This window comes from Lichenostomus cassidix, chromosome 22 (genome assembly GCF_008360975.1).
Source record: "Lichenostomus cassidix isolate B80296 chromosome 22, HeHo_3.0, whole genome shotgun sequence".
Lineage (NCBI taxonomy): Eukaryota > Metazoa > Chordata > Aves > Passeriformes > Meliphagidae > Lichenostomus > Lichenostomus cassidix.
This window is the reverse complement of record NC_139502.1, coordinates 1,564,489-1,581,121: the sequence shown is the minus strand read 5'-3', so window position 1 is coordinate 1,581,121 and position 16,633 is coordinate 1,564,489. Positions and strand designations below refer to the sequence as shown.

General features: G+C 61.9%; 2 protein-coding genes across 4 annotated transcripts in view; both read left to right on the top strand.

The window, feature by feature from the left end:
• Window positions 1-5,708: 5,708 nt before the first annotated feature.
• On the top strand, window positions 5,709-10,212 carry EGR3 (early growth response 3). Of its 3 annotated transcripts, XM_085080405.1 has the most exons (3): window positions 5,886-6,018; window positions 6,670-6,774; window positions 7,061-10,212. In XM_085080405.1, the coding sequence occupies exon 3, from the start codon at window positions 7,069-7,071 to the stop codon at window positions 8,098-8,100; it is 1,032 nt and encodes a 343-aa protein (XP_084936531.1). In that variant the 5' UTR covers window positions 5,886-6,018; window positions 6,670-6,774; window positions 7,061-7,068; the 3' UTR covers window positions 8,101-10,212. The 3 variants fall into 3 exon arrangements, with proteins under 3 accessions (XP_084936529.1, XP_084936531.1, XP_084936530.1); XM_085080403.1 differs by lacking the exon at window positions 6,670-6,774 and having other exon boundaries at window positions 5,709-6,018; XM_085080404.1 differs by lacking the exons at window positions 5,886-6,018; window positions 6,670-6,774 and adding an exon at window positions 6,076-6,242.
• A 3,923-nt stretch (window positions 10,213-14,135) lies between these two features.
• BIN3 (bridging integrator 3) overlaps window positions 14,136-16,633 on the top strand; it is a 38,263-nt gene continuing 35,765 nt past the window's right edge. The window contains exon 1 of the mRNA XM_085080900.1: window positions 14,136-14,244. Within this exon, the coding sequence (XP_084937026.1) occupies window positions 14,237-14,244 (8 nt within the window). The 5' untranslated portion in view covers window positions 14,136-14,236. The remainder of the gene's footprint in view (window positions 14,245-16,633) is intronic.

Sequence of the window (16,633 nt, the reverse complement as noted above, 5' to 3'; positions counted from 1 at the left end):
AACAGGAAATTTCCTGCCTTGGAAAACAGACCTGTGCAGGACTGAGGTGACACAGAGGTTCCCTGCTCCCCCAGCGCATTCAGCTGCCACAACCTGGAGTCACCCACCTCTGGGAGCAGCAGGAAACTGTGGGATGTTCTTTGGGAAAGCCTCCCACCTCTCAGCACCCCGAATGCTCCTGCAGGTGCATCCCTGGCCTCCAGCCATCTCCCCGGGCTGTTCCCTTCAGGGACCGATCCCAACCGCCCAGAATCCATTTTCCCGGGGTGTGGGGTGCCCCAGGATGAGCAGGATGCGTTTGCAGCTGCTCTCTGCTCCGAAGGGTTTTTCCTCCCCATCCCAAGCTTTTCATCCTGCTGCCACACAGGGTGAGGCGAGGCTGATCCCTGTCTCGCCACGGGGGAAACTGAGGCAGGAAAGGGCTTCCCACAGCCACCCACAGCGCTCCCATAGTTCCCCCCAGCAGCCGCGCTGGGGTTTGGTTTATTGGGATCTGTCCTTTGGGATCCATCCAGGGACAGCCCAGGGCGGCAAGGTCTGCCCGTGGGTCCCTTCTTCCCCTGCAGGAGGAGAGAGATGCCCATCTCCTTTTCCATGCATATTTCAGCGCGAGTGTTTCCGAGTATTTCCGGAGGAGGAGGAGGGTGTGGAGTTTTCACAGGCAAATCAGGAAAACCAAGGTGAGGCGGGAGGGCGTTGGGAAGGACACAGGCCGTGCCGGGAGGGTGTTGGTTGGGGAGCAGGAAGGCTGCCCAGCAGTTTCTCCTGGCTCAAGTTCCCTCAGCCGGAGCTTGGCCTGAAACAAGGATTTCCCACGCCCAACAGCAGCAGTGAAAGTTTCTCCTCCTCCAGAAATTCCACATTGCCCTGAATCCCATCCCTGCCAGTGCTGAGCATCTTTCGTGCCAGGCCATGGGATGCTCGGGGAACAAATTGCTGCTGGTGCAGCCACATCTGGGCAGCTGTTGTTCGCCACAGGGAAGCGACACCCCTGAAGTGCCACATCAGCTCAGCACTTGTGAACAAAACAAAACAAAACTCACAGCCCTGAGAAACCACCGTGGCTCGATCAGATACCCCTGCAACGCCCACCCCGTGGTTTGGGTGGCTCGAGGTGGATTTTTTTCTCTCTCCAAGCTGCTCGAGAAGAGTTTGTGTGGTCGACCATCCAGGCAGCCGCCTACACACGTGGCCCTGTCACAGTCGTCCCCCGCGGGTAGGAGGCCGGTGACCTTTCAGGTCCCCACCAGCCACACTCTGTTTACGACTCTGTGACCTTACCAGCCCCAGATCTGCATCTGCAGCGAATCCAAGGGCTGGGGCGGAAAGGCTCCGTGTTCTGTGTGCCTCAGGCTCCGCGCCTGAGCCTCCTTTGTAATCCGGGATGAGGTGACAATGACGGTGATCATCGCCATCATTACGGAGGATCCACCTCTCCCTCCGTGGAGTTAAAAGGCTGAAATGCACAGCCAGGCACGGTGTGGAGCTTTCCACAGCTCCTGACATGCTGAACTGGACGGTTCGTGATGTCCTTCAGCCTTCGAGGCTCAGCTCTGTCCATGCTCAGCTCCCAGCTCCAGTGCAGTTTGGGAAACGAGCATCCCATCAGCTCCCATCCCACAAGGCAGGAGAACCGGGTTCATGTTCCCCTCCCTGTTAGTACAATTAGGTGTCGTTAACTAATGAAAAACCCCTTTTCGAGTTCCCCTTTTCGAAGCCCGGGGGTCCCCCGAGGATGCGCAGCGTGGCCACAGCACAGCCCGGAGCACCTGCAGGGTTCCCGGGGCATGAATCAGGGCCCGGTGGGTCACAAGACCGAGAGGAGCGGGGAGAAGTCACCCGTCAGGTGACAGCACCCAGGGGGACACGGTCCTGGCCCCACGGGGGGCAGCGGGGTTTTGGAAGAGGGATGAGAGTGTGGCTGCTCTCAGCATCACACAGACCCCAAGGGAGGGTCGGGGTGGGACAAGGAACCTTTCCCTGTGTCCTGTCCCTCCATCCCTTGTCCAAAGTCCCTCTCCAGCTCTCCTGGAGCCACTTTAGGCCCTGGAAGGAACTCTGAGGTCTCCCTGGAGCCTTCTGCTCTCCAGATGAGCACCCCCAGCTCTCCCAGCCTGGCTCTAGAGGGTCTCCAGCCCTTGGAGCATCGCCGTGGCCTCCTCTGCCCTCACTCCAGCAGCTCCAGCTGGACCCAGCACTGCAGGTGAGGTCTCACCTGAGCGAGGCAGGGAAGGAGATCCATGTGCATGGAATACTGATGCCAACAGCGATTATCCACATCACTGAAACACCCGGATCGGGATGGGGTTCACACGAGGCAGGTGTGTGGGATGGGGAAAAATAGCGAAACCTCTCAGCTGCAGACTCCATCCAGCCTGGGCTGTAATTTAAAACCATCCAGAGCAGCCCAGGTGAGACTCTCTTTTTTTTTTTCCCCCTCCCCTCTGCCCGGGATGCTCCGACCCATTAAGCTGAGCTGTAAGTAAGACAGTCCAACCCCCATGCGGCCGATTTCGTGCTGGTCTGGGTTTGCCTCGGTTTATTTTGGCTTCAGGCCGTTCCCGATCAGACCGCTGTCAGTGGCTGAGCTGTCCCGCTCTCACCAGCCGGGTTTACCGGCTAGTCCTCATGACTCAGGAGCTTCAAACCCAGCCTAAACCCCACCGTGAGGGTTTGGGGTGCACCCACAGCCCCAGCCGCCCCGATTGGGCAGGAAAGCTGCATTCCCAGCGGGAAGGAGGTGACACTCGTGTCTGGGGGGCAGGTTGGCATTCCTGTGCCACTGTCACCCGCGGGGGGCAGACACCCACCCGGGTCGGTGTGAGGCGAGCGTGGGGCTGCCACTCGTGGGGGTGTTGAGTTTTCCAGTGCAGGGCGAGGAGCTGCTTGCTCCGGATAAGGAATTCCCCACGGGACCCTCGCCCAGGGTGCCGATAAGGCTGAGCAAACCCGCACCCTTCCCCTATAAATCAGGAGGAACTGGGGAATGTTGGTGTTACCGGACATAACAAATGGCTGAGGAGGGGCGGTTTGAATCTGGGGGGGTTCCTGCTCTGACCTGCGGGGCCGTGGGAGCAGAACACGCAGCGGGGGCTCCGCAGCATCCCCGGCGCTGCGGCTGCGGGCGCGCTTCCCGCGTGGGAATGCGGCGGCGGGGGAACGCGGGGGGCACACTGGGGGGACACGAGTGTCGGCGGGACCCCCTCCTCACCCCCGCGGTGCTGCCCGGAGGGGCGCGGGCTGTGGATCCCCCTCCGCGCCCCGAGCCCGCCCCGCACCTCGGCAGCGCCGGGGGCGCCGGAACCGGCGGCCAAAGAAGGGAGCGGAGGCGGGGCCGGATCCAGGCCTTGTATGGCGCTTCCCCTCGGCCGCCCGCCCGCCGCCGCCCCGCTCCCCCCTCCCGTCCCCCCCGCCGCCGCGGCCGCCGCCGCCGCGCTCCCCCCGGGCCGCGCCGGGCCACGGGCGGGGCGGGCGGGGGATGCGCTGGAGAGGGGGGGCTGCGGCTCGGGGGGGCGGCGGGAGGGGTGCGAGGTGGGGGGAGAGAGGGAAAGAGGGGGTGCGAAACAAGGAGAGTGCCCTGCAAAGGATGGGGTGATAGGGGTGCAGCATGGGGGGCTCTGTGCAGGGTGGGGGGCTCTGCAGAGAAAGGGGGTGTTCCGCACAGGGTGAGGGGTTCTGTGCAAGATGGGGGGGCTCTGCAGAGGGTGGGGGCTCTGCACAGGGTAGGGGGGATTTCTAATGAAAGCGGGGTCCGTCGGTGGGTGGGCAGCGCTGCAGCGGTTGGGGTTGCAGTGGCTGGGGGGCTGCAGTGAAAGAGCGGCCCCGAAGTGGATGTGGGGGGCCCTGAAGTGAACGGTGACCCCGAAGTTGGTGGGACACACGGGCCCGCCGCGGTCACAAACAGGCCAAGTCGGGGCTCGCTGCCCCCCACCCCCGGTACCCGCTCCCCCCGCCCACCCCGCCCCCCGCCCCGAGCGGCTGCCCGCACCGCGCAGCGACAGTGCCCGAGCCTCGCAGCGCCACCACAGCCCCCGGTGTGCCCGTGCCCCCCGTCCCCGCGGCGAGTGCCCGCTCCCCTCCCGCCGCAGCCCTCCCGTAGCCCGGATTTCACTCCCATGGCAAAGCCGGCCCTGCAGGAATTGGGTAAGTGGAGCTATTGCAACACAGCATTTTTCCATACATTTGCTATATAACTCGGAGGGTTTTAAAGATAGCATCAGTTGGCACACTTAGCACGAAACCACCTAATTACTGACGCCTTGGAAGTGCCAAACTTTTAAAGGGGGGAGGTGAGGTTAAAATCACAGGCGACCAACAAGTGTTACCTGTTTTTAAAGTATTCCAAGCGCTGTTCTCCACGGGAGACGGGACATGGGGAGGGGGCGGCTCGGGGCAGACCCATCCCCTCTGTCACCACTGCCACCACAACGAGGGGCTGGAGGCTTCTGCAGCCCCCCCACCACTCTGACCCTCTCCTTCCCACCAAACTCCACTGCCTGGCGCTGTGGTTTTTCCCGCACAGCTCCCATCCCGTTCCTGTGCCATCCCGGGCTGCGGGATGGGGTTTGTGGCCGGCCCTGGGCTCCAGCGGAGGAAAAAGCCTCCCGGGAAGAGCCTGGCTCTGAGCAGCCCCGGGGGCGGCCGCAGGGTCAGGCACGGCGGGGGCGGACTGTCCCCGCGCCCCCGCTCCTTCCCGGGGGGAATGATCCGGGCTGGAGCTGCTGCCACCTGCACTCCGCAGGGGGACGGCATGGCTCGGAGCGGGGGATGCAGCGCACAGGGGAGACCCCCCGGTCCGGTGCCTTGTGTCCGGTGCCCGATGTCCGGTGCCCTGTGCCGGGTGCCCTGCGCCCAACGCCCAGAGCAGAGTGCCCGGTGCAGGATGCCTGATGCATGCCCGGTACCCTGTGCTCGGTGACAAGGGCAGGATGCCTGGTGCCCTGTGCCCCGCTCCCGGTGCCCGGTGCCCATTGTCCGGTGCAGGGTGCCCAGTGCTTGGTGCAGGATGCCCGGTACCCCTTTTCCGGTGCAGGATGCCCGGTGCTCGGTGCAGGAAGTCCGGTACCGATTCCCCTGTGCGGGATGCCCGGTTCCCGGTGCCCACTGCCCGGTGCAGGATGCCCGGTACCCGGTACCCCTTCCCCGGTGCAGGACGCACGGTCCTCCCCTTTGCCCGGCGTCCGGTGCCCTGTCCCCCTCGCTCGGTGCAGGATGCCCCGTTCCCGGTCCCCCTTTCCGGGTATCCGGTGCCCGGTCCTCCTTGCCCGGTGTAGGGTCCCCGGTCCCCCTTGCCCGGTCCCCTGTCCCCCGTCCCCGCGCTCGCCGGCCCCGCTTCCTGCTCTCTCCAACGTTCCATTGTGCGGAGCTTCCATTGTGACGTCTCGGCCTCGGCTCGGCTTTGTCTGTCCATATATGGGCAGCTACGTCACGGAGCGCTCCCGCATAAAGGCCCCGCGGAGTCCCCGGCGGAGCAGTCGGGCGGCAGCGAAGGAACCGGCGAGCGGAGCGGGGCCGAGCGCGGGGGGAGCGGGGCCGGGGCCGGGAGCCGGCGAGCGAGAGAGAGAGGAGGGGTTAAATCCTCCCCCCCCACCCCCCCCAGCTTCTACAACCACATCTGCCAGCCAGATCGCCCCCTCCCCCTCGAGGAAACACCACCAAGGGACCCACGGAGGACCGCGCCCCCCCCGCGCCCCCTCCTCCGCGGCCACCCCCGGCCCCCCCGCCTCCTCCTCCTCCTCCCCCCGCCGCCCCCGCCCCAACTTTTCTTCTTGCATGATTTCCCTCGCACGGATTTGCCACTCGGATGTTGTTTCCTCGGGAGCTGAGCTCGGAGCCACGTTGAACCAGCCTTTTCCTCCAGTGCTATGACAGGCAAACTACTGGAGAAGCTGCCGGGGACCATGAACACTTTGATGAACCAATTGCCTGACAATCTGTACCCAGAGGAGATCCCCAACTCTTTGAATATCTTCTCCAGCACCAGCGACTCGGTGGCTCACTACAACCAGATGGCTGCAGGTAAAGGTGGGGGGGGAAGGAAAATGGGGAAAAGGCAGGAGGGGGGGGAGCCGGTGGGGCGAGGAGGAGGATGCTGTGGGTAGGGTGTCATGGAGCCTCGGAGGGAAGAGCTGGGGCTGGGGAGCGTCCCCCCCCCGCACCCACCCACCCCTTTCCTCGCCGTGTCTCCGCGCGATCGCTGCAGGGCTCCGCCGAGCGCTGCCGCCGCCGAGCCGCCGCCGCAGGTACGGGGACGGCGGCCGGGCTCCGTGGGGAGGAGGACCCGGGTGGAAATGCTGGAGGGCCGAGGGGACGGGGGGAAGGCCGGGGACCCCCGTGTCGCGCAGGGGCCACCCGCCCGCGCCGGGATCCGCGCGGGTGCGGAGGCGCCGCGGACGCGCGTGGCCGTGGCAGCCGCCCCCCCACACCCCGCAGCGGCGGCGGCGGCAGCGTGGGCTCCCCGGGACGCGGCGCCGACTTTCCCGGAGCGCGGGGTTGGGGAAAACGGGGGGGACAGCAGAGGGAGGATCTGGGGGGCACAGGTGAGCGCCGAGGGCGGCGGGGGCGGGTGCTCCCCGCGTGTCCCCGCTCCCACGCGGAGCCCCGCCGGGCTAAACCCAACCCCCCCCCCCCCTCCATCCCCGTGTTTCTCCTCGCCGGGGCTCGGCGCAGGGAAGGCGGCGAGCTGGTAACGGCGTCGGCGGCCGCAGCCCCGGCTCCGCGGAGTGCCCAGCGCTGCCGGGGCTGGACGGGGAGGAAGCCTACCTGTAGCCGCAGGTACCTCCTTCCCCCGGCGCGGCGGCGGTGGGGTGTCCCCCCCACCCATCCACCCACCCACCCGGGGCAGCTCCTCGCGGGGGCGGCGCGGGCGGCCCCGCATCGTCGGGACCCCCGGCAGGCAGCGCCGCATACGCGGGGTGGAAGCGGCGAGGGGAAGGAGGGGAGCGGGGCGAGGGGGAACCGGTGCATCCCCGCTCCCCAGAGCATCCCCCGGTGCGTCCCCGGTGCTCCCCCACGAGGCCCTCCCGGCTCACCCTGCCCCGCTTTCTCTCGCACTTTGCAGATAATGTTATGGACATTGGCTTAGCGAACGAAAAGGCCGGTCAGGAATTGTCCTCCTACTCGGGCACTTTTCAACCCGCCCCGGGCAACAAGACTGTCACCTACCTGGGGAAATTCGCTTTCGACTCGCCCTCCAACTGGTGCCAGGACAACATCATCAGCCTGATGAGCGCCGGCATCCTGGGGGTGCCGCCGTCCTCGGGCGCGCTCACCAGCACGCAGAGCTCGGCGGGCAGCATGGGGCCGCCGCAGGGCGAGGTGGACCAGATGTACCCCGCGCTGCCGCCCTACTCCTCCTGCAGTGACCTCTACCCGGAGCCCGTCTCCTTCCACGACCCCCAGAGCAACCCCGGCCTCACCTACTCCCCCCAGGATTACCAGGCGGCCAAGCCCGCCTTGGACAGCAACCTCTTCCCCATGATCCCAGACTATAACCTCTACCACCACCCCAACGACATGGGCACCATCACGGAGCACAAACCCTTCCAGAGCTTGGACCCCATCCGCGTCAACCCGCCCCCCATAACCCCGCTGGAGACCATCAAGGCCTTCAAGGACAAGCAGATCCACCCGGGTTTCGGGGGGCTGCCGCAGCCACCCCTCACCCTCAAGCCCATCCGACCCCGCAAGTACCCCAACCGGCCCAGCAAGACGCCGCTCCACGAGCGGCCCCACGCCTGCCCCGCCGAGGGTTGCGACCGCCGCTTCTCCCGCTCCGACGAGCTCACCCGCCACCTCCGCATCCACACGGGCCACAAGCCCTTCCAGTGCCGCATCTGCATGCGGAGCTTCAGCCGCAGCGACCACCTCACCACCCACATCCGCACCCACACCGGCGAGAAGCCCTTCGCCTGCGAGTTCTGCGGCCGCAAGTTCGCCCGCTCCGACGAGCGCAAGCGGCACGCCAAGATCCACCTCAAGCAGAAGGAGAAGAAGGCCGAGAAGGGCTCAGGAGGGCAGCCCCCCGCCGCGCCCCCCACCGCCACCGCCACCACCTCGCCCCCCGTCGCCCTCGCCCCCGCCGTCACCACGTGCGCTTGAGGGATTGTGGGGGGCGGCGCGGTGGCACCCCTTCTCCTCCCCTTGCCCTCTGCACCGCTCCGGGGGGAACCCCGCGGTGTTCAGGATACCGGGGCTGTGCTGCGACGGGTCCGCTCTGCCCGCGCCCGGATTGACCGGGTCCAGGCTGCCCGCACCTGGATCCTGCCTGCACTTGGATCGACGGGACCCGCACTGCCCGCACCCGGATTGCCCGGACTCGCGCTGCCCGCGCTGGGATTGCCCGCACCACCTGGATCCCGGCCGCCTGCTCCCGCACCTTCCACATCCCGGCTGCTTCCACCCGCACCGCCCGGGGCCGGGCCGCCCGCACCGCCGGGATCCCGGCCGCCTGCTCCCGCAACTCCCGGATCCCGGCTGCCCACACCCGCACCGCCCGGGGCCGGGCCGCCCGCACCCTCCTGGCCCGGCTCTCCCGGATCCCTGCTCCCGCACCTGGATTACTCGCACCGCCCGGATCCCGGCTGGATTGCCCCATCCCGCCTCTCCCGCACCCCACGGCCCGCTCCCGGCTCCATCCCGCCCGCACCCGCTGCGGATCCCGGGAACCATCCCGGCTGCCCTGGATGCCAGGGCTCGGTCCGAGCCGCCCGCCCTGCCGGGGTTGGGTGCTCCAGGATCGGGAGCTGCCCTGGTCCCATCCCGCCCGGCTGCCCCGGGGCTGGGAGCTCCAGGATCCGCGAGGGGATGGATGGATGATGGATGGATGGATGGATGGATGGATGGATGGATGGACGGATGGATGGAGCTGATCCAGCTCCTCTCCTCGCCGGGCCTGGACCCCCGTTGTCCCCTCCCCGGCCCCGTGTCCCCCCCGTGTCCCCAAGCACCGGCTCCCCGTGCTGGAGGTAAGAGGGCTCAGCCCCCCAAGCCAGGCTGGCGGGGCGGGGGGTGTCTCTGCGGGTCCCCCCAACTCTGGGGGGCGGCGGGGAGAGATGTCCCGGCAGCAGCTTTTGGGTTTGTTTTCTTGTTTTTGTTTTCTTTTCCTTTTTATTCAATTTTTTTTTTGTTTTGTTTGTTTGTTTTCCGCAGAAGGGAAATTCTTTACAGAAATACAGGAAAAAAAAAAGCACCCCAGTATTTTGCTGAATACTTTTTATAATGTGAGATATTTTAATTTTATTTTATTTGGTCACTTTAAAACAAGCACCCGACTACGGAGGAGAAAAATCAATTAGTCCTCTATTTTATTATTTTATTTTTTTTTCTTTCTCCTTCTGGTATGTGCATGTCATTGCATGACTGCTCTGATTTTTTTCTTCTTTTGTTTTAATAAAACTGTGCTCAGACATTTAAGCTAAACTAAGCAAAAATAATAATGACTTAAAAAGAAAAAAAAATCTTTGTTGCCAAAAGGTCGTGCTATCCAGGTTTGATGTCTGCATGTGAAAAAAAAAACACAAAAAAACACATTAAAAACGTACAAAAAATAAAGAGAAGAGGAAGAATGCAGTCTAATTTATGTGAACTGAAAGGAACAAAAAAAAAAAAACAAACCACAATCAGGTTTAACCACACAAACCTAAGGGAATGATATTTTTTGAAAGACTTTTGTATAAAGTTGAGTACTTAGAGAAAAAAAAAATCATACCAGATGTAATATATTTTGTGGATGTTTTTATTTCTTGGATTTATAGTACCTTATACTAAGGTTAAAAAAAAAATTATGCTTGATATTGTGAAAAGGTGATAATTTTCACACACATTTCATTTGCTCATTTGTCATGTTGTAATGCAAATATGATAGTTAATGCATACAGCATTTTTAAGGGAAAAAATCAGAAATATTGAACTGATGTATTGTTGTACCATTTGCACTGTGAGCAAATGCTAATGCAGTAAATATATTGTGTTTGCTGACAATCAAAATCTGTAGTAAATATCTTTATTTGCTTAAAAATTTTCTATATTGGTTTGGAAAGTAAAAAAAAAAAGGCTTTAATGTGTAAGGGGAGTGTAAAAAGGGTTGAAATGTTCAGGGAAGTGGGTGCTGTGTCTCTTTACGGGCGACTTTGAAACCTGTCTGTACAGAATTCTTTTTCCTAGTGCTGTATTTCCTTAAATATTATTTTTTTACACTGTTTTTTTTTTTTTTTCTTAAAAAAAAAAAAAAGTAACCCACTTTTTTTCTCAGTCCCCCTCACCTCTCCTTCAGTTCTATCCACAGGACGGCACAGCAAGACCCGGCTGGGTGACCCCGAAGGCGACCGGCTCTGTCCTTGTGTCCCCTTTTTCCCGGGATGGGGGAACCCAACCAGGATGGGGACACCCAACCAGGACGGGGACACCCAACCAGGACGGGGAACACCCACCCTCCCACCCCAAAAAAAATCCTCCACGCCCTTGCTTTGCCCTTGACCTCCCATCCCATTTCCCTGCCCGTGCCGTCGCCGCCTTGACCCCGTCACCATTTTCCCGGCGGCTTCCGCGGCTGCCGGGGATAACTTTGGGCCACCAAAGAGGATCGCGCCGCTTCAGCCGGTAATGCCCCCGCGCCCTTCGCCCGCCAAATCGCCCTGCTGGGGATTTTTTTTCCCAGCCTGGATCGCTCGGGATAAAAATAACCCGCCGGGTTTGAGCGCTGGCGCGGGCACGAGGAACGAGTGGGAGAAGGAGTTTTTGGATGTTTGGAGTGGCGGCGTGTGGCGGTTGGATCCTTCCCCAGCGATGGGGATGGAGGTTGGAGGCTCTCGGAGCTGGGATTGTGCTGGAGGATCCCAGATCAGGGTCTGGGTGTCCCTTGGTCCGCGGGGGTTTGGCTCTGCTGGTGTGGAGCGTGACCGGTTGAGTGTCCCAGAAATGTCCCCAAGGCCTTGCTGTCAGTGCTGGTGGCTGGCGTTGGCACCGTGGTCTTTCCCGGTGTTCTCAGGGCGGGAAGGCGTTGGCATCGCTGTCAGATTTCCTGGTTTTCATTCGGATCTGCAGCCGGGCCTGGAGAAGCTGCTGCTCCGGCCATCGCGGGGCAGCTCTGCCTGTTCCAGGGGGTTTGTGGAGCTCCCTGGCTTGGAAAGGCTTTGATTTGGGGACAATCCAGGGGCTAACGGTGACTGAGGGCACAGCTGGCCCAGCCAGGGATGGCATCTGATGGCACTGGGGACTTGGCTTTGGAGCCAGCTGGGTTCTGGTGTCTCCACGTGGATTCCCAGTGGTTGACCGTTTGGTGACCACGCAAGGCTGGATCGGGATGAGCTGGGATTGTCCTTCCCTCTGTGCTCTGGAGGTCCTGCAGCCATCAGGGGCTGCGGGATGGTTTGGGAGATGTCAGTCCCCATGGTGTCCCCTTGTGTGGCTCGGATGGTCCGAGGGGGATGGCAGGAACCGAAGCCATCACGCACAGGGAGAGCCACAGAGAGAGAGGGTGCCATGGTGGTGCTGCTGGCGCTGGAGGTGCTCATCTCCACCAGAAGCTCGCGCTGGAAAACGCTGGAGATGCAGGGAAAGGGCACGGCAAAGGAGCTGCCCCAGCGAGGAGCCACCCAAGGTTGCACCAACGCTTTGGGCTCTTTCTGCGGGCGAGGAGGAGGAGGAGGGCAGAGCCCACCAAGCCCTGGGGACCTGCTCTGCCACCCGGGCCTGGCCATCCCGCTGGGCAGGACCCCCCCAGCGCGGAGCAGGAAGGTGAGGAGCACCCTTGGGTGGCAAAGCGCGGGGAGCGCGTGCAGCACCTTGCACGAAAAATGTTGGTTGCTACGGAAACACGGCACTTTTCCATCCCCGTTCTGGGCTATCTGTGTTCTGGGGAGGAGGGAAGGGCTTCCAGTCACGTACCAGCTCCACAGAACTTGCTGCCTCTCCCTCCTCGACGGGAGCGCCGGGGTCCTGAGGAGGCCACCGACACCTCGCTCCTCCCTGCTGAGGGTCTGCAGGGCTTTGCAGGACGTGGTTTGGACCAAGAGCTCTCCACGGGATGGGATTTGCTGCTCAGGAGGAGCACCAAGAGCTGAGACTCCATCCCCGGGGTTGGGAGCGATGAGGACCTGCAGCCAGAAGGTGCTGGTTTGCAGCTGGAGCTACAGATGTTGGTGGGATCCTTCCCTGATCTTCTCACCTCTGGCTCAGCTTCGGAGCTGGCATCACCCACAGAAGGCCTGGATGGTTCTGGATCGCCTGACCTTCATTTCCCACCCCGCTGGACTGTGTGGATCCATCCCCACTTCCTCCCAATCCCTGGATGAGTTTCGGAGGAAGAAGCCAGACTTGTCCTCCCAGCACGTGCCTGGGACAGGGGGACAGATGGCAAAGCCACCACGGAAGATGCTGCCCGAGTCCCGTGGCCGTCAGGATGACAGATCCAGGCTCATCCCAGCTCTGCCTTGCCACGTCCCCTTCGCCCCGAGGTGACAGCGTGGGGCACCACGGTGGGGACAGGGCCAGGAGCAGCAGCCTGGCCCAGCTGGCAGTGAGAACCACCAGCAAAACCTTCCTGGCTTCAGCCATCCTCTTCCTCCTCACCCTGCCCACACCTGGAATGGGATGTGGGGACCCTGCTGGCTGCCTCTCTGACACCCACCAGCACCCCAAAATCAACCCCTGTCCCTCCGGCCACATTCCAACCTCCCCTGTCCACCCATCCTGGCTCCTTCTCCCCATCCTGGCACAAAATGGGACAACTGGAAGGGGCTGACACCCCCCACGGCCAGATCCCCCCAGCTCTGCCCCCCTGCTCCTTCTGGGCTAATCCCTGTCCTCACCGGTGTCGGTAACACCTTCCCAGTTTAGCATCATCCTCCCTGGCGGTAATTACCGCGCTGTTTACCTCCACCTGCTAATTGATAAAGCCACCCCTGGCGCCCGGCCCGGGCCGCCGCCCCGTGCGCTGGCATGTGGCTGGTGTCACCAGCCCGGTGTCACCAAGCCCGTTCCCGCCCCTGGGATGTCACCTCTGGGATGACAAAGGGGGTCTGAGGGCACCAGGAGCTTGCGGGGCTCTGGTTCATCCCAGGGTCATGGATGGTGGTGGCTGATGGGTCAGTGCTGAGGACACGGAGGGGTTTTCGTCACTGAAACAACTTTGTTCTCCTTTCCACCCCTGTCCAGCGTCCTCAAGATGGATTTGGGGGGTTTCTCCCAAAATTGGGTGCTCCTGCTCTTCCAAAGGTGATGCACATTTCGCTTGGATTTCCTTGATTGGGGCAGTGCTGCTCCTCCCCATGCTCCTGCCCTGGGCTCAGCCTGGGATGCTCCCGGGAATGCTTTCCCTGTGCCCTGACCCACCGCAGGGACACCCCTGGGCATCCTCTCCATGCCCTCATACACCTCCGGATGCTCCCAGGCAACTCCTTCCCCTCGCCCACCCCAGGGATGCTCCTGGGCAATCCTTCCACTGCATCCTCGCCCACCCCAGGGATGCTCCTGAGCAATTCCTTCCCACCCCAGGGATGCTCCTGAGCATCCCCTCCCTGTGCCACTGCCCACGCCGGGGTGTTCCTGGGCACTCCATGCCATCCCACCCACTTTTAGGATGATCCTGGGCATCCTCTCCCTGTGCCCTCGCCCACCCCGTGGGTGATCCAGGCAATTCCAATTCCTCCTCCTCTCCCACCCCATAGATGATCCAGGCAATGCCAATTCCTCCCCTTTGCCCACCCCATAGATGATCCAGGCAATTCCAATTCCTCCTTCTCTTTGCCCATCCCATGGGTTATCCAGGCAATTCCAATTCCTCTTCTTTGCCCATCCCATGGGTTATCCAGGCAATTCCAATTCCTTCTCTTTGCCCACCCCATGGGTTATCCAGGCAATTCCAATTCCTTCTCTTTGCCCACCCCATGGGTTATCCAGGCAATTCCAATTCCTCTTCTTTGCCCATCCCATGGGTTATCCAGGCAATTCCTCCTCCTCTCCCACCCCGGCGATGCTCCACATCTCCCAGCCGTTCTCCTCCACCCCCTCCCGCCCCGTTCCCACCCTTCCCACCGAAACCAGCCGAATTTCACCGTCTTCCCCCCCGCCGCGCGCGCTTTCCCCCCCCGTGACGTCACGCTGGCGGGGAATGCGCGCGTGACGTCACGCCCCGCGCGTTGCGTCACCGCGGCGCGCGGCGGGGCGCGCGCTCCCGGAAGGGGCGGGGCTAAAAAACCGGCGGCGCTTCCGGGAGCGGCGCGGGGCTGAGGGGAACATGAGCTGGTGAGTGCCGGGAGAGCCCCGGGAACGGAGCGGGGCTGCGCGGGGAACGGGGGCACCGGGAGCGCCGGGAGAGGGGCTGCGCGGGGAACGGGGGCACCGGGAGAGGGGCTGGGCGGGAGCAGCGGCACCGGGAGAGGGGAAAAGCGGAGGAACCGGGAGCGGCGGCACCGGCAGAGGGGCAGGGAGAGAGAACCGGGAGCAGCACCGGCTCGTCACCGCGGAGGGAGCAGGGCACAGTCCCGGAGCAGCCCCGGTGCAGGCCCTGGAGCGGAGCTGGGCCGGGCAGGCTTGTCCCGGTGCTGGCCCGGAGTGTGTCCTGCTGCTGGCCAGGAGTGGCCTCGGGGCTGGGCTGCAGCTGGCCTGGAGCGGAGCTTGGTGCTGGCAGGGCTTGTCCTGGTGGAGAGCCTGGAACTGACCCTGGAACTGACCCAGTGCTGTCCTAGTCCTGGCCTGGCTTGTCCCAGTCCTTTCCAGGTTTGTCCCTGTCCTTGCTGGGTTTGTCCCACTCCTGGCCAGGTTTGTCCCACTCCTGTCCAGGTTTGTCCCACTCCTGTCCAGGTTTGTCCCACTCCTGGCCTGGCTTGTGCCAGTCCTGGCCGGGTTTGTCCCAGTCCTGGCCAGGTTTGTGCCAGTCCTGGCCGGGTTTGTCCCAGTCCTGGCCAGGCTTGTCCCTGCTGTCCCCACTGTCCCCCACACAGGTGTGCAGCCCTCACCTGTCCCTCCCACAGCACTCCTGACCTTTTCCCATCCTCCCAGCTCCTCCCTGCCCCGTGCCCAGGTGCTGCTGCAGGTACATGGAGAGTCCCCAAATGTCCCCAAGTGTCCCTGTGGTCTGAATTGGAGAGTCCCCAAATGTCCCCAGGTGTCCCCGTGATCTGAATTGCTGTAAAACCACCTTTGACTCCTTGAAAGTAAAGCTTTTTCCTTCAAAAAAGGGAAATAATTGTTCCCATGTGTGTTTGGATTGGACTGCTGAGGGCTCAGTTTGGACACACCAGTGTCCATAATTGAATTGTATTCGAAATTAATATTTTTAGGAATTAATCTTGAGTGCCATGCATGATTTCTCACCCAGTGCTGTTGTGAGAGGTGAATGCTGAGATGGATTAAGGAGAAAAAGGCCTTTTCCTTGCCTGGAAAGTTGAGTTCCGTGGTGACAATGGAAAATTTTTTGGGCTGGGAGCTGTGCAAGTTGTGGTTTGGAAATGTACTGCAAGAGTGTGACGGGGCACACACAGGTACTGATTAAAATTGGGCATTTGGGCTAAAAATACCCATTTATCCACTGGAATCACTTGGGCTGTGCTTTACTCATCTCAGAACAGCAGCAGTTATGGATGGTGTTGTCCAACGAGCTCTTGCAGCAAAAAAAGATAACTTTTGCCAGGGGAAGGGAACTTTGGGAAGGGAACTGTGGGAAGGGAACTGTGGGAAGGGACTCTGGAAGAGACTCTGCTCCACTCCCCTGCTCCAGGAGGGGTTCCAGACCCAAAAATATCAGGGATAAACAATCCCTTCCTGAGTTGGCTGTGCAATAATTCGGGTACAGAGTGTCCTCACTTCCACTTGTCCTCCCCAGTGACCTGGGGACTGTCACATGTCACCACAACACGCGTGGCTTGTGCTGGGACATCGGGTGGTTTTCTCTCTTCCTGGGGAGCAATCCGAGGTCGCTGCCAGGCGAAGGGGGAACTGAGGATTCCAGGGAATTCTGAGTCTCCTCTTTCTTCTCCAGCCACGTCAGCCTCCGGAGCGCGGCAGCTCCGCTGACGCACGAGGGGCTCGGAGCCTGGAGGGTTCCAGCGCCGTGACAGCCACACAATCACCCTCAGTCCAGCCCTGCACTGTCCACCCTTTTGGCCAGTCCTTCCCAGGGATGAATCGAGCCATTCAGGGCAGGCTGGGGTTCAGGGCCTGGCGTGACGTCCGCGGCAGCGCTGACACACGTCGGGGTCGTGCCCCGCTCCTGAAATGTCACACTGAGGCACGTCCGGCCCTGCTGCCACTGCTGTGACAGCCCTTGGGAGCAGGAGGGCTTTGTTCCAGCCCTGGCTGCTTCGGGGAGCAGGGAATTTGCTCATTCCATGTGCGTCTCTCTGTTGTTGGGCATGGTTAGTCCTGGATTAATCCTCCTTTTTCCAAGGGTTGGCTTGGAAGAGGATGGAGATTCCTCCTCAGCTCTGTCCTGCTGAGCTGGGAAGTGGCACAAACTGCTGCCACTGTGGCTCTTGGATACTCATATCCTTGATTTTTTTGCAGAGGAGGTCCCTGGAGATTTGAGGGCTGTGGGCAGGTTGATGCCTTGTTGAGTTGTGTGGGGTTAATCCTGGGCCATCCCTCGCTCTTTGGGATCTCTATGGTGCATGAGAGCTGGGAACACAGGGGATGC

Coding starts and splice junctions, on each gene's coding strand:
- EGR3 (XM_085080403.1), top strand. CDS start 5,865: ATGACAGGCAAACTACTGGAGAAGCTGCCGGGGACCATGAACACTTTG. Junction 6,019..7,060: donor CTACAACCAGATGGCTGCAG/GTAAAGGTGGGG, acceptor CGCACTTTGCAG/ATAATGTTATGGACATTGGC.